At 46.0% G+C, this 20,623-nt stretch overlaps 1 protein-coding gene across 1 annotated transcript in view; it reads right to left on the bottom strand.

Moving 5' to 3' along the window:
• CSMD2 (CUB and Sushi multiple domains 2) overlaps positions 1 to 20,623 on the bottom strand; it is a 600,568-nt gene that overhangs the window by 480,199 nt on the left and 99,746 nt on the right. The window contains 1 exon segment of the mRNA XM_058718151.1: positions 13,170 to 13,282. Coding sequence (XP_058574134.1) covers positions 13,170 to 13,282 — 113 coding nt within the window.

Here is a 20,623-nt window from a genome sequence, read left to right as displayed (position 1 = left end):
CCCGATATCTTTCTTACCACCCTGGCTGGGCTCGTTATATAATATAAAGAATCAACCTTTCCTACCCTATCTGGCGTAATATTATTCAACACTCTCCATTGTAGGTGGGTTTTGTTATGTAGAGGTTTCACATTTGAATATAGCCGGATCAGCACATTGTTTCCTTTTGCTAGATCCTTAAAGTACAAAGCTTGGCACTGTGCTCCATTATCGTGAAATATTTATTTTGATCCAACAATCCCGGCTGCATGAAAGTATTTTATTCTTTTTTGCCAGCTGACTTCAAATTGCCTGGGCTCAAACCCACATTCTACCTCTTACTAGCTGTGTGGCCTCAAGCAAGTTACTTAACTTCTCTGCGCTTCCTCAGTAAAATGGGAATAATGGTTGCACTTACTTCATAGGATTGCTGTGAGGCTTAAATGTTGACGCGTAAGGCACTTGGAAGAGTCCCTAGCACCTGGCAGGAGATGAAGCAATGTTATTCATCGTTACAATCATCAGTGTCCAATGTATTTGCTCTTCCTCCCTGCTCGGAATCCTCTGCAAAATTTCCAGCTGTCATCCCTAAGGCTTCATCTCCATCACTTAACACTGGAGATCCCAGTCCCTGGATCATGTGTTCATCAGGACTCTTGAGGTGAGCTTTTTCAATCAGTTACAATCACATCATGAATGTCTGGAGACAGGAATACCATACATATTTTGTTTAAGCCATTGGCAAAGATAAGCTGTTCCACGTGTAGGGCATTTCTTCTATTTCAGCAGCTCAGATACCCATCCATAAGGAACGTGGGCAGTGTGGCATGAGCCCCGGGCTAGGTGTCCCCTTGTCCTGGCACCCTCCACAGTGCTAAAGAAGGTCCAGGCACATTCTGTGCTGGGCAGTGGTCCCCATCTGCCATGGCTCCCTTGGCTCTAATCTGTCCCCTGTCCTTCTCACTATCCCTGAAGTACACAAATCTCACAGTGTCACTTCCCTGCCTAGCACCCCTTGGTGATGGCCTCTCTCTGCAAATAAAGCCCAAACTCCTTCTTGTGGCCTGCCAGGCCCTGCTGGAGCTGGCCTCCAACCCTCGTCCAGCTCAGTTCCTGCTACTCCAGCTTCTCATATTCTACACTTCTGCCAGGCAAGATTTCTTACAGGTGCTCACTACACTTTCTTTCTTCTGACCTTTGATTTCATTCATTCATTCATTCACCAAATATTTATTGAGTGCCTAACACATCAAGACCTGTTCTGGGAGCTGAGGACTCTGCAGAGAAGAACAATAACCACGCAAAACAAAGAGGAAGACCCTCCCCCCTCCCCAAACTCGTAATCTAATAGGGGAGATAGACAATAAGCAAACAAATAATCGTTATCATGTGTCAAGGGGTGACAGGGAGAAGGGGTGGTGGGGGTGCTATGTTACATAGTATGGTCAGGAAAGGCCTCTCTGATGAGGGGACATCTGAGCAGAGGCCTGAAGCAAAGACAAGGCAGAAAGCTACGGGGCCTCCAGGGCACAGCGACAAAGGGAACAGAGTGTATGGAGGCCGTGAGGCTGAAATGCTTGGCTTGCCCATTTCTCTGCCCTCTTCCACTCCACAAAACCACTCCCGGTAATGGAATTCATTACCAAACCCAATCTGCATTATTCCTAAAATATGGCTGGATAAAGGTCTTAAGGAAAGAGCAGGAAATGAAGAACTGGAAAGGGCAGGTTGAAAAGCAGGGAAGCAAAGCCATCACCTATGAGACAGGGTCGCTGGCAGCAAGTGTCCTCATCAAGGTCAAGACTAGGAACTGTTGGCTTGGAAACACCCCAGCACCCTGACTCCATAGCGCCTCCTATGTGTGGGTTTGGAGGACCAACTGGGAGTTATTTTGGGAGGCAGCACAGAGTGGAGAGGTGTGCATGCCCCTTAGGTGCTGTATAAACTCAGGCGAGGTAACTAACCTCTCTGGGCCTGAACTTCCTTATCCGTGAAATGGGGATCTTAGCAAGGTCTTGCTCTTGAGGTGGTGACGTCCGGGGTCTGCAAAGCTCCCATTGCATTGCTGGGCCCGTCACAGGTGCTCAACACATGCTGGTTCCTTTGTTTTCTTCATCTCAGAGGCCCTGGGTGTGCGCGGATCCTGTGGCTCGTGTGAGGATAGACTGTGAAACAGCTTTCATGCAATGGGACCGGAAGGACAGGGATGCAATCTGTCCACCCCCAAACGGCCAAATCAGCATCTCCCACCTAACCTGCTAGGTGTTTTCCCTCCTGCTGTTAAAATGTAATATCAATGGGTGCAAACCCTCAATTATCCACACTAATAAAGGGAGGAGCTGGAAAGAATAATCCAGAACAGTAGCTTCTCACCTCCAAATTATCAAACAATGGGAAGAGAGGAGATTGGAATATTCAATCTGATACTTCTGTGTGGAGGTGTTATCCTCGGTTGGGGGGGAAGATCCCCCCAAGGAAGAGGAAGTAGGAAGGCATGTGTCCTCTCAAAAGCCAGGGCAGGGGCCAGTGGAAGAAGTTCTGATGGGCTCACCTGACCCAGACCCATGGGAGGGAGGCAGATGTGAACATCCAGCTACAGTCTCTGCCAGAACAGTGGTTAAAGGCGGGCCCTCCCACCTCCCATCCAAACAGAGGAAACCACATTCCTGTCCCCACCAGTGCCTCAGGGGCCATTATGGGAGGGGCTGGCAGTGGGCTGGCAATGGCCCCGGGTGAGCCATGTTTGGGTTTAATGGGCTCACCCGCCTTGGGCACAGATATGGCAGGAAGGGTCAAGGCTGGGGCATCCTGCTGCCTCCCCCGTTTATCAACTGAAGACCTGTGTTAATAGGTGTTAAATAGAGTTCAATGCAGAAAATTGAGAAGTAATGAGACTCAGAGCCAAGAGAATAAATTAAGAGGTGATCACATGGCTGAGGGAGCCACCACCTGAATGTTGAGAAGGAAGAGCTTGGACCATCAGAGAGCCCTGGGTCGGGGAAGAGGTCAAAAGGACGAGCCACTGCACAGGAGGCTGAGGTGTGGTCAAAAGCAATTAAGGAATTACCATATTTCATCGGTTCTAGGGCACGCATTTTTCCATTTTTTAGTATCTTTGAAATTGAGATGTGTTTTGTAATCAATAGCATGTCATACTTCAATTGGCAACATGTTTTTCTTTCTCTGTGGTACATCAAATCGAGCTATATCTTCTAACAGAGGGTATCTCAGATTCAGCGGAATACGGTCCCAGATACCTTGAGCGAATCTCTTTCCTTGTTGGGGTCTTTTACATGGGCAAGATGAGCACCTGTGTCGACTCCATCTTATTAAATCATTGTTTATTGAGCATCCACCACATGTCGGACCCTGGGCTAGACACAGCTGTCAACGGAGATCACAACAGTCCCCATGTCTGCTTTCTGAGTGCATTAGGAATGCCCAACGGGCGTTGTTTGTTCCCGGTGAGAATCGCGCATGAAGGAGGGATTATCAGTGTCTTCCTATGACAGGGGCAGTCACCACCACCCCCCCCCCCACCCACCGGTTACTAGCCAGCTGGGCTAGGAGCCGATTCTCCCTCCCAGACCTGAGCCTGCAGCCTCAGTGCTCCCCATCGCTCCCCTGCGTGTCCCAGCCATCCGGAAGCACACATGGGCGTGGAGAAGGTGAAGGAGGAACAGGAAAGGTATGAGCAATGCATGGGATGGGCGGAGATGGGCCCAGGGCTGAGAGGCAATGTCTGCACCACCAGCAGCCTGTGGGTTTGGGTTAAGCAGAGACTGGGAGGAGAACAAAAAAAGGAACAAAGTGGTGGTGCAGGGGGGAAGTGGGTGGAGGAGTCTGAGGAATGTAGGGGAGACAGAGACTGGAAAGAGTCCAGTGGGGTCAGAGGAGGAAGGGGATGGAGGTAAGTTTGATGTCCAGGGCTTTCATGACTGGAGGGGGTTTGCTCTCCATCCTGGAAGCAATCGGAAGGTTTAAGTGAGAGCTCCCCTGAGATCCTTGCACCCCAGCATCTAACGATTTTCTGAATCTTTTGTTGGACCAAGAGTGACTACAGACTCTTAAGAGGAAGGCTCTGGGGCAAGGCCCCCTTGTGCAGTCGTTCAGGCTGAGTACAAAAAGTGAGTGCAGGGGTTCTTGGGTGGCTCAGTCAGTTAAGTGTCCGACTTCGGCTCAGGTCATGATCTCACAGTTCATGGGTTCAGGCCCCATCTCAGGTTCTGCGCTGACAGCTCAGAGCCTGGAGACTTATTCAGATTCTGTGTCTCCCTCTCTCTCTCTGCCCCCTCCCCCTCTTGTGCGCGCGCTCTCTCTCTCTCTCTCTCTCTCTTGCTCGCTCTTTAAAAAAAAAAAAAACAGTGAGTGCAAAAGGGTGCCCAGACAGAGGGGTGATGAGAACCAAACTCCAGCCTCTCCTTTATCCATTAAGCCATATGCTCACAGGGCGGTGTGCCCTCAGGGTGGACACTTGTGCTAATTTGCACAGAAGCCCTATATGGACTAGCAGGGATCCAGATTAGCAGAGACAAGCATTAGCTACCAGGGCAATGTCCCTGTCGCGTGCCACGCCTGGGACTCAGGTATCATGGTGACAGAAGAAACAAAAAATAGGCGGCCTTCCTTGCTCTTGAAGACCCACAAGGCTTGACCAAAGGCTTTGTTGGGAAATAATTTTTTTCACGCCCACAAAACACACCAGGACCTATTATAAGAGCTTCCTTTCACTGAGTGCCAACTGTGTGCCAAATGTTATGCTAGGTGCTTTCCAGACCTTTTCACTAATGCTCACGCTCCTCTTGAAAGGAAGAGTGGGTTATCCCATTTTCCGTAGGAGGGAGCTGAGAGGTTCGGTGCCTTGCCCGAAGTCACACAGTGGGGACAAGGCAATGATCTCCAGAGACCCTACCAGGCAGGAGAGCAATTTTCTCCATGCAGTAGAGGAGGTGGTATTTATTGAATAGAGACTCTGTGCCAGGCATTTTATATACATTAACTCTTTTAGTCCTCATTACAATCCCTTGAGGGGGGCATTACGGATTCTCTTTGGCAAAAAATCAGCTCAGGGAGGTTGAGAGACTTGCCTGAGTTCTCATAGGTAACCAGCATTTGAACCCACCACTTTCTGACCCCTGTTCCTTTGCCCTTCCCCCTTCCAAGAGTCTTAGGTCCCAGAGCTCTTTAAAGGTGGGGGCTCCTTATGCACGCATATTCCTCAAAGCCTACCTTGAGACCTGGCATAGAGCATCTGTGGCAAATATTTGTTGAATGCATGATGAATGAATGAATGAATGAATGAAGGCAGAGAACTAAAGTGGATGTCCACCTTACCTGCAGGTAGTCTGGCCACCTGAAAAGGCTCCTTCCCCTTCATCACCGTGTCTTCTAAAACACTGACGTGAGGAGGGTCAGGGCACTAGAGTTTGGTATGATATCATCGTCAAATTATGTTAATGCTCTTCCCCAAAGGGGGGAAATATCACTGTGCATGATGAACTGTTTGTGGAATTATTGAGGACGTGATATGAAATTCATCCTGATTCCCCACTTATTGAGACGTGCTGCCCAATTTGTCTCAAATGTCACATCTCTATGTATTAATTTGCTACTCCACAGTACTGATTAAAAGGAATGTTCTCCAACTCCCAAGGCAGAGCCATCAGAAATGGAGCAGGTTCACTCAGGAAGCACCATCCCTCCTGGGCATGAGGAAATGGACATTCATTGCCTCCCACCCTAGAGGAGGCCTCACCAGGCCTGCTGTTCTGGTCCAGAGCAGGCTGAATGGTGCAAATTGCATATATATATATATATATATACACACACACACACACACACACACACACACACACACACACAGTTGAATAGCTTCCATTAGCCCAATTTTGAAATGTCTGCATAATGTCCCAGAATTGGGAAACCCTTTCAGAATGAGGAAATTGTCCAAGAGGTAGAGACTGGGAGATGGGGAATCAGCAGGCCTAATTATAGGAAGGAATAAAATCAGGAGGGCCCATTTCTGGACCCAAGTTTCCCTGTGTGCACAGTGTCATGTTCACCTTCAACGCTGCTCCACCTCCAAAAGCCACGAAAGCACGCCCTGGTCCGAAGTTTGCTGCAAACCCGCCTCTCTTCGTCTAGCACCCAAGGGACCTCCATCTTTGTTCTTCTGTCCCCTACAGACGTGTCTATCTGACCCCCAGGGGTGACACTGCTGACCTTCCACTGGCAGCAAAAGCACACGAAGGTGTTCTTTCAGAAGTGACACTGTATTGAGTGCGTCCTCCTCCTCCCCTGTTCTGGTGCCCTTTGGGAGTACAGGTGGATGGGGGCAGAGGGGGGGAACCGTGGTTGTGAAGGTGAGGTTCGGTTGAAAAATCAGCAACTGCACACAGTAGGCACTCAGTAAATATTAGCTCAGTGAATGAAAGAATCTCTACCATCAACTTTATGGGTGATGTCAGCCCCTCTGGGATCATTCTTTCAGGTGGACTAGTGGTTCGTGGGTGGGCTTCAGGGCATGTGAATTAGATGAAAGGAAATACAGGGAAGTGGTGTGTGTGTGTGTATGTGCGCATGTGTGTGTGCACACATGTGCATGTGTGAGCATGCATGTGTACACGTGTGTGTGCACGTGTGTCTGCAAAGACAGTCACAGCTTTCAAGTTCATGAGTCCAATCCCCAATGTATAGAGCCTGCTGGACGTGTTATGAGCATATTTAGTTCTAGAGCCAACCTTCTCTGATGGAAAGAGCAGAGGCCATGAAAAGGCTAAGCTCCCGGCCTTGACCTGGACAGTTCTGGTCCGCCTAGTGGCAGGACCTGAGGCCTCATCCCTGTCCAGTGGGTGCCCTCACAGGCAGTCCTGGTGCTCACGGTGATGGACAACTCCGCCCCTTTCCCAGAGAGGCCACGGTCTGTTTGTAGACTAGACACAGCATGAGGGTTTTAGGCAAACTCAGGAGCCAGGGGACTGACTGAGGCAGAGCTGGGGCTGTGACCTCTGGTGATGACATTATCTTTTCTTCCATCTCCTGAAGTAGTCCCAGGCAAGTGAGGTTAGCATGAGGGTGACTTCGTTAATCCACTGATATTTATCGAGCAGGGATAATTTGCCAGGCCCTGTCCTGAACACATCGTGGGACTTGTGCATTCTCTTCCTTAGTCTTCACAGCTCTGTGAAGCATATTCTTATCCTGATTTTACAGATGTGGAGGTCAGAGCTCAGAGAAATGAAATTACTTGGCCAAGGTCTCACAGCAAGTGAATGAGAGAGATGGGATTTGATTCCAGATATGGGTGAATCCAGAATCTGAGGTCTCAATCATTGTACTATGCCACCTTTCCCCTTAATGGTTACCAGGGAATTTGCAAAAATAAGGGTCCTTCATCCTTCTAGAATCTGTGGAGAGGCCTGATTTTTAAGGAAGCCTCCTATGTTTTGATAGTGAAATCCCACGATGACAGATTTAGCTAAGCAGAAATAAATACCAGTTTTCAGATCTCGATGATTAAATAGATCTGATCGACTAAGACTTAGCACTCAGGGATGGGCTTTCCTTCGCCAAAGTGTCAGACGGACTGCTCGAGATTAATGGTCCTAAAACGCAAAGGTGCAACCAAGATCAGGCATTTAAAACCTGCAGAGACTCATCTAATTGACATTTCTGATCGGCTTATAATAACTCCTGTTTACCTGCTGAGGAGTCTGGAATAGACAGAAACATCTCCACACAGTCTTTGAGAGTTGTGTGTGGAGAAGGCGAGAAGTCTGGCAGCTAGGCTGGGAGAAATAATACCTGAAGACAAGGCCGAAATATCAGGGAGAGAATCACCGGGGGCAAACTGAGAAAGGACGGCTTCCACATACTCGAAGAGGGAGAATGAAGGACAGACAGGCAGAGCACCGGTGGGGCAGGGACGGAAACCGTCGCAGAAACTAAGACAAACACAACTGAATTCCAGTGGGATTTGAGAGTGCAATGTAAAAATAAAACTCTAAAAGAATAAGATGAACATTTGTATGAATATTTATCTGATTGTGGCATAGAAGAGGCCTTTCTAAGCATGACACCAAAGGTAGATCATAAAAGTAAAAATTTTTTAATTTAAAACCGGTGGCATAAAAACTAAAGCTCCTGCACATCAAAAGGAAACGCATAACTTTAATATCTTTAATATGCAAAAACCACTTACAAAAAAGATAAGAAAAAATACTAGCGCCTCAACAGAAAAATGGGCAGAGGTGGGACAGGCAATTTACAAAATGCTCTACAAAAGGCCAGTAAGTGATGACAGGGGCTCAACCTTCCCTATCATCAAAGAGATGCAAATTATAACAACAAATGAGATTTCATTTTTCACCCATTTTAACCAATGAAACTGACTTAAAACTCACCAATGTGCAACGTAGGGGGCAGAGGGATAGACCTACGTGTGCTGTTGGTGGAGGTGTATATCAGTATAACCTCTCTAAGAACACTGAAATTATGTATTAAAATGTAAAATCTACCCACTCTTTGACCCAGCAATTGCACTTCCAAGAATTTATTCTAAGAAGATAATTAGATGAGGGTTTAAGTTGTATGTACAAGAATGTTCTTCACCTAAGTGTCCACAGAAGGCTACTGGTTAAATAATTGTGATACATACAAACCACAATGGCTCCCTCGCTGATACTCATTAAGAAGGACAAACAAAGCCAGGCTACTTTTATTAACATAGAAAAACTCTGTCCTCGTTAACCAGATTACAGAACTGAGCACATAGCATAATTCCCGATATGTATGGATCTGCATTTATGTGCAGGTGCCCATGTGCATGTGCAGAGAGCTGTTTAAATGTACACTCGCTGGAATGGCAGAGGTGAGGCTGGACCCTCTGCAGCGGATGGGCAGCCCTAGCTGGGCAGAGCAGGATGGGGTGGGGGCAGATCTGGAGGTCAGGAGGAGGGGGAAGTGAATGGGGTGAGGACTCCTGGGGACTCTGTGCCGAGAAAGGGTTACTAGAGCCAGCAAATGAATATACAGGACACTCTGTTAAATGTGCCTTTCAGATGAACAATGGGTAAGTTTTTAGTATAAGTATATCCCGTGGAATATTTGGGATATACTTACACTTTAAAATATTCAAGTGTTTAAATCTGAATAATTTAAAATTCAAATTAACTGGGCATCCTGTAGTTTATCTGGCAGCCCTAGCTTAGAGGCTCTGGACATATCTCTTGTTGCCTCCCCCGGGAAGACCCTGACACCAGCCTGGAGGCGCACTGGAGCTGAGGCAGGCTTCCCGTGTCCTCCCCTGCCTCTGACTTAGCTCCAGTTTACCTGCCCATGAAATGGAGTCACCAATCTCTGCCCTACTCCAGGAGTTTGGCAGGGAGTGCAGCACAGAAAGGTATAGTCTTTAGTGCCAGAGAAGCCACGTAAAAACTTCTGGCCATCAGGTAGCCTTAAGCTGAACACAAAACTCTCAAGTCGCGCGCAGCTCATACATCTGTAAGATAGAGATAGCAATGTCGGTCCGCAGGGCCACCGTGGGGATTAAGTGAGATAATGTATGTAAAGTGCCTGGCATACAGTCAGCACTCAATACAAGTTGATCCCCTTCCCTCTGGTCCGTGGCCACAGCCCACACTCTCGTCCCCGGGGATTACAAATCAAGCATCTCCTGTCATCCCAGGGGTTAGACGATTGGCCTTTTTGATCTTTCCCTTGAAGCGGCAGCTGCTGTGGGCTGACACCCTTCACCTGACTTCACCTTTCTCCAAAGACCCCCGCAGCGGTTCGATTCCTTATCTGTATGTTTCACTCTCCGGATGCGGTGGAGGAGGCAAACTCGCTTTGATAGCAGACTTTCGGGGACATCAGCCAAAGGGAGCTGCCGAGAGCAGGGACCCAATGTTTGATGTTTTCTTTTAAACGGATGCAGCACTGTCTTGACTAGAGAATGTAAGGGGGCCGTCCTGGCTGGGGGCAGTCCGGGCTGGTAGGGGGGCCTCCTCTGCTGGAGCCTGTCTGTCTGTCTGTCTACGACTGTCTGGCACAAATGACTGAGGCAGACTCCGTGATGGAGGGAGGGGCTGACCTCTCTCCCAGAGAGCCAGATCTTCACAGTCTTTCTGACTACTGGATCTCCCCAGCCCCCTCTAGTGAGGCCCGGGTAGTTCCAAAAATTCTGCCCAAGGTCAGTGAGTCAGTTATAGGCCTAAGAAGCTAGTGTTTATCAGTCAACCCCCAAATGTGGGATTATCTGGTATCTTGTTGATAAGCCCGGTGACAGACAGGCCCAGGCCACCGTGGTGAATGCATGCAGCACGTGGTTTATTCCCAGCAGAGGCTGCCCCTACTGGCTCCTCCCACCCTCTCCACTTTTTGCCCTCCCACCCCAACTTTAGGTGTTCCACAAATCGGTGCAGTTCACACTCTTCCAAATGCACCCCCGTGGTCCAGTCCCTGGGCCAGATCAGTGAGGTTTGGTGAGAGCCCCAGCCTTGGCCTCTCTGTGGGTGGCTCCCTTGTTAGCACACGCATCTACGAGCCACTCTGCCAGGCAGCACAAAGACAGCAGCCACACAGACTGGAGTCAGAAGAAACCCTGCATGGGTGACCGCATGGGGGCTCACTCAGCCACAGCCACCTGTTTGCACTGGTTCAGGGTTTGCCTGGGCCTCGCCTGCAAGGTTTTGTCTTCTTACCACCAATGTCACTGTTATGTGGCTGAGCTAGGGCAGGCCCTTCCTCTGGCCCACTGGTCCTGCAGCATTCTCATGTCTGCACTGCCTCCTCTGTGCCAGGCAGGTAGAAGGAGGGACCCACCAGCCTCTACTCTTTTTCACTATTGTATGGCCTCTTTTGAATCACAGACCCTTGGTGAATCTGATGGAAGCTTTAGTTCAGCTCCTTCCGGTAGAATTTCCGGCAATGACAGAAACGTTCTCTACCTGTGTTGTCCACTGTGGTGGCCACCATGTGGCTATTGAACACTTGATATGAAGCTAGTGTGAGTGAGAAAATGAACTGTAAATTTTATTTAAGTTTGACTAATTTAAATGTAAATATTCTCCTGTGGCAAATGGCTACTACGCTGGGTAGTGCAGCCCCAGACAGAGGGTCAACAAACATTTTCTGTAAAGGGCCAGGGACTAAATATTTTAGATTTTGTAGGCCACATGATCTCTGCAGCGGTAGCTTGACTCTTAAGTTGTAGGACCTGCCAGGAGTCATATATAGTACATCAACAAATGGGCTTAGCTGCATTCTAATAAAACTTTATTTACAAAAACAAGCCATGGGCTGGATTTAGCCAGGGGACCATAGTTTGTTGATCTCTGTTCTAGACCTTTTCTTAAAAAAATACACATATCCATTACATTCAGAATTTTGGCCCTAATTTCAAGGGTAGACCCTCCATGTCCAGGCTATGTACAACTTCTGATTTAAAAGGCCTCAGCGAATATAACCTCAGATCTGCTCTATGTGGTGGAAAGGTGCTTGGCATTGTTCCGCAGAGGGGACAATGTGGTTAGGAATCAATAGGACACTTTTTCCCTAAAGCCTTATGAAAATCCAGGCCTCAGCTAAATATCTACAATGACTGCTGAGTGAGGACATCGTGAGGGCCCAGCCAGGTCCCCCTGGGTCAGTCCTTCCCAGCATCTCTGCAGGCATCAACTCTGGTGTCACTGACTCATTCCACCACCGCCCCCAAACACAGCCAGTCTCCCCAAGGCTAGTATGTCATAGAAGGAACTCATGACCAGAGATACTGTAAGGAGTTTCTGAAGAGGCCTCTTCTGAAGAGGCTGTAACTCAGACTTTGAGAGAATTCCTTTGGGTTCAGGGACAAAGATTCAGGGCGAAGATGTAGCTAGAATAACCAAGATTACAGGCTTGATATTGGGAGAAACTGATCGTTGTTTTTTGTTTTTGCTTTTGTTTTTGTTTTGTTTTTCTAAAGAAACTGGATTATCTCAAGAGTCCTTTAGAGATACTTAAGTCTTTGTCAGGAGCCCTCAGCTAAAGGAGACTGTGGTTGTGTCAGGAGCCCTCAGTTAAAGTGATCTGGGATTATTTCAGAAGCCCTCAGTTAAAGGCATGCAGAACTTTCTACAGAGCCTCTCAGGAACCTTTGGTTAAGACTAATTTAGACCTTTCTCAGGAGTCCTCAAATGCTGAGGTTGAAGCATCAGACTCTATCCCTCACACCCCTACTACCAGGGGTGGGCTTTGCCAAGGAGGTAGGACTTGCCCTTTTTCCATGGTGTATTTCTAGCCAGGACAAAGGTGATATCTATTTCCATATTGCTATAGCTTCATTCAAGAAAGCATCACCTATTCTTTAAGTTCTTGGAGGTAAGGGAAAGAAAGTTTTTGAATAACTGGCATGCTTTACTAGGGTGTTATGTCATTACTGCTATTAATTATCATTAGCAGTCTTAAAATATGCCTATTAATGATCTCAACACAAAATAGCAGTGTGGTCTTAGCCAAGAGCAGCATAATTACCTATTAATGAGATGTAAATTTCCTAGGGAAATGACAGAGATCTAGAAGTACCTCCTTCTGAACTAATATAATAAAGTTAATAATAATAATAGTGTATAATCTGAAGATATTAGTGTTAATTTGAATGCCAACACCATATTTAAACAAGCCGAGAGAAGTGGAAATTATTTGCATAACTCAAACCAAGAAACCCTAATCTGTGCTATTAAGGAAAAATTGATTGTTCTTTTCTGAATGATATAAAACTGACTCTTTGCAGTCCCTATATGGAGCAGAATTTTTTTCCTGCTACTTATTTTTTTAATTTCTTTTCCCTAGGTTTTCTCTCTCTCTTACTTCTAAAACCAAGCAGAGGTAACTTGGACAATTAAGTCCAATAGAAAACAGAATTAAAAAAAGAAAAACACAACAAAATGCATTTAGGGGACAGAGAAATAGATGCTACCAGGCCCTCAAGATGAATTACCACACCTGAACTCTGATTTCAATTTTCAGTTTCCTGGGAACATGGCACAGACAATTTAGGTAACCGAGTTACTGGATAGTAGGCAGCCTTGTGGAAGGCGGGAGCTCTGAATCTGAAGCATCCCTTGCCCGCAGCTGAGAGCAGCCTGGCCCCGCCTACGGTTATTCCGACCTGACGCATCAGGTCCCCATGGTGGGGGCCATGAAGCACCTACCTTCGTAGCTGGCATGGAAGCCCTGAGCGCTGACCGCGTAGTCACTGATGAGGCGCAGAGAGAGGGTGGTGGCCACACTGACGATGGTGGCTGGCAGCTGAAAGCCTGTGAGCCTGGAAGACAAAGAGGCGCGATTTAGGGAGAATGACCCCCTTGGGAAGTGAGCGTCCGTTATGCATTTATTGAGTGCTTGCTGGATGCACAATGCTGATTTAGGCACAGGGAGGGATATGAAAGAAGCCTAACATTGGGCATAAGCGAGGAGTCCAAAGACAAAGAGGTGATGGAGCAGAGGTGACGGCAACCAGCAGTCTCCTGACACAGACACGTGGGAGGCCACTTTCCGGAAGCCACGGGCCATCCTGCAACCTGGAGGACCTGTCTCAGTTAGGTCTCTTACTCCTTTCTTCTCTTTGGGTGTCTTCTCCTGTCCCTTCCCTTTCTGGCTCTGGGTAGACTTCACCACAAAGTTACAACTAGTAATTGTCAACAGACAACATTTATTGCATACTGAGGAAAATATACTCAACTATAATTAGCAGAAGGTGGATGCTTCTCATCACAGACTTTATTCTTTAAAAGGAATAAGTCTACCGCTTTTATACAAATAAGTGCTTATTATTTTTAAAGGATGAAAGCAAAAAGTAAAAAACCCAACGCAATCTAGAAATAACCATTCTTGACAGTTGATGTACAAATAGATGGAGGGATCAATAGATGGGGCCATCATCAATGAAATAATTTCATACAAATGGGACCGTACTATACATGCTTTTAAAATTAAAATGCTTAAAAAAAATTTTTTTTCTATGAGTTCAGTGAAGAAAAAGAAACAGAGGTGAAATGGAAGGAATTGTTGAACCTGAGATAATATGTTTTCAGCACTAAAGAACCATTTGTAAAAGATTCTTCTAATGTTAAAAAAAAAGTAAAATAATGAAGCCTTCAGTGAACGCTTGGGAACATATTTTAGGAGAGAAGGTGTCCACGGCTGGGAACCCACAGGTGACCTGAGTACACACACAGGATGTAGTGAGATGGCCAGTCCCCTGTCTGCCTCTGTCCTTCATCTCCTATCTGAGGCTCACCCTTCCTTCCTGCACCCCTGACAGGGCTCTGGGAAGGAATTCAAGGTTTACCTTTACCTTGATTTTCAAATAGTTTGGGATACCTGTGGTGCTCCTGGATCCCACTCTATACCTCCCATTGTCATATAATATCTGGATGCCGACATGTCCCTTAGAATCATAAGCACTGGGTTCAGACAAGATGAATCAGGTATATGTTAATGCCCACCATGAAAAGTCTTTTGCTAGATGAAGCCCTTGCCCTTCCCACCATCCTAATCTTATAGGATTCCTATTAATTCAAAATAAACTCAAGGAACAGAGAAGGAAAGTGATCGAGCTATGATGACCAAATCAGTTTCAAGATCATGTTCTCTTCCAGTATAAGAGCTCCCAGCAAAAGATGCCTACATTACCCCATATTCTCTCCTCTCCCTGTCCCTGACTTTCTGTCTCCATTTCCCTGACTTTCCAACATGGGTCAGAAATTTATATGTAGGGGCACCTAGGTGTCCAGGTCGGTCCAGCATCCAACTTTAGCTCAGGTCATGATCTTGTGGTCCATGTGTTCAAGCCCTGCATTGGGCTCTGTGCTGACAGTTCGGAGCCTGGAGCCTGCTTCGAATTCTGTATCTGCCTCTCTCTCTCTCTGCCCCTCCCCCACTCACTCTCTGTCTCCCTCTCTCTCTTTCAGAATAATAAACATTAAAAAAAGAAATTTATATGTAAAATAGTGAAACCATACATATTAGAAAAAAACAACCTATTTTTTTTTTATCATCTTATGCTGGGGAAGGTCTTTCTAAGAGTGACATGTTTAAAGGATTCATTTGGGTCCTACCTTCTACCATCATTCTCCTAGGGAGCTGTCACTACGTGGGGTACCCTATGCACTCACTAGCCACAGAACCGGGCAAATGACCAATCATGGCATAGCCCTCATCTTCACAGACTGGTTCAAGGCATGGAGAAGAAGGAGGAAACAAAACCCAAGCAGGGTCATTCTGAGTCCTTCCGTGGGGTAGGATATACAGATTCCGAGTCTTTTAGTTTTGGATTGTAAACCATTAGAATGTAAGCTTGGGACTGTCAGCCATCTTTTTAACATTACCCAAAGCCTAGCTGCTTTACAAAATGATATCCCACACAGACACAGACAAAGCTGAAAGTAAAAGAAGAGAGACAGAACCCTGATGGCACATTGTTGAGATCCTTGATCTCGCCATGCAGAGACATCTACCTCTGCAGTACCTGGTTACACGAGCCAACATTCATCATCTATTTGCTTGCTTCCTTCCTTCTATCCATCCATCCATCCTTCCTTTTTTTTTTTTTTTTTGCTGTTCTCAAGCTAGTTTGATTTGGGTTCTACCTCTTGCAATCTATTGTTGACGGACACAGCATGAAGCCCCAGAAGCATTAAGGAAAAATATCGGTTGATTTAATTATGTGAAAATTAAAAACATGTAGCAAAGCAAAATAAACTAAATAAATAAAATAAAATAAAAAAATACAGAGAAAAATACAAACTGGAAAGAATTCATAATCTATAAATAACACTTACAAATCAACCTGAAAAAGATAAACAAGTATAAAGGAAAATGACAAAGGATTAAATAAACAAAAACAGAAAAATGATCCACATACTTAATACTAAAAATATGGAAATCAGGGGCACCTGGGTGGCTCAGTTGGTTGGACCTCTGACTCTTGATTTCAGCTCAGGTCATGATCTCGCCATTTTGAGATTGAACCCCTCATAGGGCTCTGTGCTGGGCATGGAGACTGCTTAAAATTCTCTCTCTCCCTCTCCCTCAGCCCCTCCCCTGCTCAGTCTCTCTCTCTCTCTCTCTCTCTCTCTCTCTCTCTCTCTCTCTCTTCCTCTCTCTCTCTCTCTCTCTCTCACACACACACACACACACACAACAAATGAAAAACAATATGGAAACTAAATCCACAAGACTCATTTTTCACCTTTCAGATTGACGAATATCCAGAATTGGCAAAGGTTACAGAAAACAGATCCTGTGGCTATCAAAAGGATGATATGGAAATACTGCAAATCATACACACGCATTTGACAGATTCGATGAAATGGACCAGTTCCTTGAAAAGCGCCAACGACTGTAAGTTTCCCAGTATGAAATAGATCATTTGAAAAGCCTTATCACTATTAAGGAAATTGAACTAGTAATTTAAAAAATCCCTAAAAAAGATACACACCAGCCCAGATGGTTTCACTAGAGAATTCTACCAAGCATATAAAGAAGAATTAACACCAATTCTACACAATCTCTTCCAAAAAATAGAGAAAAGAAGGAACACTTCCAAACTCATTTTATAAGATCAGTATCACCCTGATACCAAAACCAAGAGAGTACAAATCAAGAAACTAAAGACCAATATCCCACATGAATATAATCACAAAAATCCTTAAAAATTATTAGCAAACAGAATTCAGCAATATATACAAATAATTATATACCATAACCAAGTGGAGTTTATTCCAAGGATGTAAGGCTAGTTTAATATTTGAAAATCAGGGCCAGCTGGCTGGCTTAGTAGGTTAAGCATCCAACCTTGATTTCAGCTCAGGTCATGATCCCAGGGTCATGAGATCGAGCCCCGTGTAGGGCTCTGCACAGACAGAGAGGAAACTGCTTGGGATTCTCTCTCTCTCTCTCTCTCTCTCTCTCTCTCTCTCTCTGCCCTTTCCCTGCTCTCTCTCTCTCTTTCTCTCTCTCCCTCTCTCAAAATAAATAAATAAACATTTAAAAATATATTTGTGGGTGCCTGGATGGCTCAGTTGGTTGGGTGTCCGACTTGGGCTCAGGTCATGATCTTGCGGTCCATGAGTTTGAGCCCGGCATCGGGTTCTGTGCTGACAGCTCAGAGACTGGAGCCTGCTTCAGATTCTGTGCCCCACTTCTCTCTGCCCCTCCCCCACTCATGCTCTGTTTCCCTCTGTCTCTCAAAGACAAATAAATGTTAAAAAAAATTTAAAATATATTTGAAAATCAATCATTGTAATTCACCATGTTAACAGGTCAAAAATCGAAAAATCACATGACCATATAAGCTGATGTAGAAAAACCACTTGACAAAATTCAACACTCATTCCTGATGGAAAACACAAACTTTCAGAAAACTAAGGATAGACGGAAATTTCCTGCTTGATAAAGAACATCTACAAAAATCCTACAGCTAATCTCACACCTAATGGCCAAAGACTGAATGCTTTTCCCCGAGGACTGACAGTGAGTCAAAGATCTAACAAGCCAGTTGAAAAAGCAGCAAAAGACACAAAGAGACAGTTACTAAAGCAGATATAAGAATGACAAGCAAGGGGCACGTAGGTGTCTCAGTCAGGTAAGTGTCCCACTCTTAATTTTGGTTCAGGTCATGATCTTGTGATCACATTCGATCCTTGTTCGAAGGATCGATCCATGTTCGATCCAAGACTCATGTTCAAGCCTTGCTTGGGGCTCTGCACGGACAGTGCAGAGCCTGCTTGGGATTCTCTGTCTCCCTCTCTATCTCTGCCCTTCCCTCGTTCATGTTCTCTCTCTCTCATATAAATAAATAAATGAACAAACAAACAAACGTTTTAAAAATAGTGGCAAACAAGCATATGAGAAATGTTCGACATCGCTGGCCATTCGGGAACTGCAAAGTGAGACCATGGTGAAATGCGACTACCTACCATTAGCACAGATAAAATAAAAATCGCAACAACACCAAATGCTGACAATGATGCACAGCAACTAGATCTCTCAGACTTTACTGGTAGGATGTAAAATGGCAGACACTCTGGAAACAAGCCATTTCTTAAAAAAAAAAAAAAAAAAAAAGTCTACACATACCCTAATCATACAATTTAGCAATCACACGCCTGGGCATTTATCCCAGAGAAGTGAAAACAGGTGTCCTCACCAAACGCTGTCCACACTTGTTCATAGCATTTCTTTTTTTTGTAATAATCAAAAACTGGAAACGACCAAAATGTCCCTCAGTAGGTGAGTGACCAACACCAGTCCCTTTACTGCAGGACCTCCACACCATGGAATACTATTCAGCAAGAAAAAGGAACGGACTGTTGATACATGCAACAACTTGGATATATCTCAAGGGCATCACGAGAAGTGGAAAAAGAAAAAAAAAAGAAGTGCATCTCAGAAGATGACATACCAGATGATTTCATTTGCATCGGGTTCTTGGAATGACATTAAGGAGATGGCAAACAGATTTGTGGCTGCCAAGGGCAAGGGATGGGGAGAGGAAGGGAGGTGGGGTGACTATAAAGGAGCAGCACGAGGGAGATCTTTGAGGCGATGGAACAGGTCTACACCCTGATTGCAGAGCTGGTGACGTGAATGCATACAGGTGCGAAAATGACACTGTAACATCAGCCTCCTGGCTTTGATATTTTACCGTAGGTACGTTAGATGTGCCCATTGGGGGAAACTGGGAAGGGTACACGGAACCCCTGTACTATCCTTTCAACTTCCTGTCAATCTATAATGAATTCAAAATTTAAAGCTTTTAAAAATTATATTTATGGCTCACACTACGTTTCTACCGGACAGCACCTGAGACCTCCATGAGTTCTGACCTAAACTCAGTCCTCCTAGACTGAGCCTTGAGCCCCTGCTTGGTCTTTGCCAGACCCCCTCTCTTCCACTGCCTCCTGTGTATTCTTTCTCCTACATTGTACCCCACCCTTCCCCCACTACACACACACACACTCAGCACTGGCTGGGTCATTGCTGGAAAAGGACTGACCACCAGAACCATACTCCAGCCCCAAAGCCATCACTCACCTCTCCTGGCTTCCTTCCAACATGCCCATGTGGCAGATACCCTTCCCCCACACCCGGATATTCATGTCTGTTGATGACAGATTGCTGCCTTCAGTGGACCCTGGCATTAAAATACCAAACTGTCCCCCAATGAGACCAGACCTCTATCTGGGTCTGATCTCCAAGCCCCACCCCAACCAGCCCTGGGTGTCTCCACCTCCAAATGGGCCCAATTCACAGCAGCTGCCTGTCACCCATGTCCTGCACAATTATGCCCTTGGGTGCCCTTCCCAGACAGTCTAGGGACACTCCTCCTTCAACAACAGACAGCTGCATGTAGGACTCTCACACCTCTCCAAGGCCTCTCCCGTGAAGTGATCTCTGGGAATGGCATTCACCGACCGGGTGGACCTTGTTGATTTTATTCCCCTAGTTCGTTCCATGATATTTCTGAGCTGCCAGTAAAGATTCCTAGACCCTAGTGTCTTAGTACTATATTGACACAAGCTGTGCATAGCTAATATACACTGTCAACAAACAATTACGTTTTTATTGCTTGCAATATATGGAATTGCGGCTTACAAGGCATTTTCTCTAATCAGATATTTACCATTCTGCTATTTCTTTCCCAGCCTTGGTAGATAAATTCTAACATGAAGGATTCCTCAAAAGTGCTAATGCGGGAGGGGGTGTGAAAAAGCCTTCTGGATAGTTGGATCATCGCTCCCTTCCCCCACTGCCCGTTCTTCCCTCATCCACTCTTTATTGTTGAATAAATTTGAGACAAACTGATGACCTCACAGTCACGGAGAGTTACCACACTGTATGCCGTATGCTGGAATAAGCAGATAAAGATTTCAAACGTTCCCATCTTTTATTTGATGAGTGTAGAGACCATAATGAAAGGCGTGAGGCATCCTTCAAGAGTGGAACCCAGGCGCGCCTGCGTGGCTCCGTTGGTGAAGTGTCTGACTCTTGATTCCGGCTCAGGTCATGATCTCACGGTCTGTGAGCTTGAGCCCCGCATCAGGCTCTGTGCTGATGGTGTGGAACCTGCTAGGGATGGTCTCTCTCCTCTCTGCCCTTTCCCTACTCTCATTCTCTCTCTCTCTCTCTCTCTCTCTCTCTCTTAAAATACATAAACTTAAAAAAAAAAAAAAGAGTGGAATATAGACTTATCAGAGAAATGGGGTAAAAAAAATGAAGGCAAAAATTGCAAGTGCCCCTGCTGCTTTGGGCTCTCTCCCCCTGACTCTCAAGTGTGCAGAGAACAGCTTTTGCAAATAGGTGGTGTGGCCACCCATGTAAGCTAACGCTCACCTTCCACTTTATCAACCCTGTCTTCCCCACTTCCTCGAGAGCCTTCTCTTTGCTTCTGCCTCCATGCCCAGAATGACCCAAGGTCTTAGAAACTGATGTCCAACACCCCACAGTTTTCACTCTTTCACTCTCCCAGTACAGAATCCACCAATGGCTTCCCACGGTTCTTAAGATTAGGACCAGGACTTCCACAAAGCCTGTCCAGATGCTCTCCCTATATCCCACTTGGCTCCACCCCTCCAGTCTTCTTTGGTCAAGGGCGGGGCCG

Source organism: Neofelis nebulosa, chromosome 2 (assembly GCF_028018385.1).
Source record: "Neofelis nebulosa isolate mNeoNeb1 chromosome 2, mNeoNeb1.pri, whole genome shotgun sequence".
NCBI classification, from domain to species: domain Eukaryota; kingdom Metazoa; phylum Chordata; class Mammalia; order Carnivora; family Felidae; genus Neofelis; species Neofelis nebulosa.
Note: the sequence above shows the minus strand (reverse complement) of the source record. Positions and strands in the feature narration are given on the sequence as shown.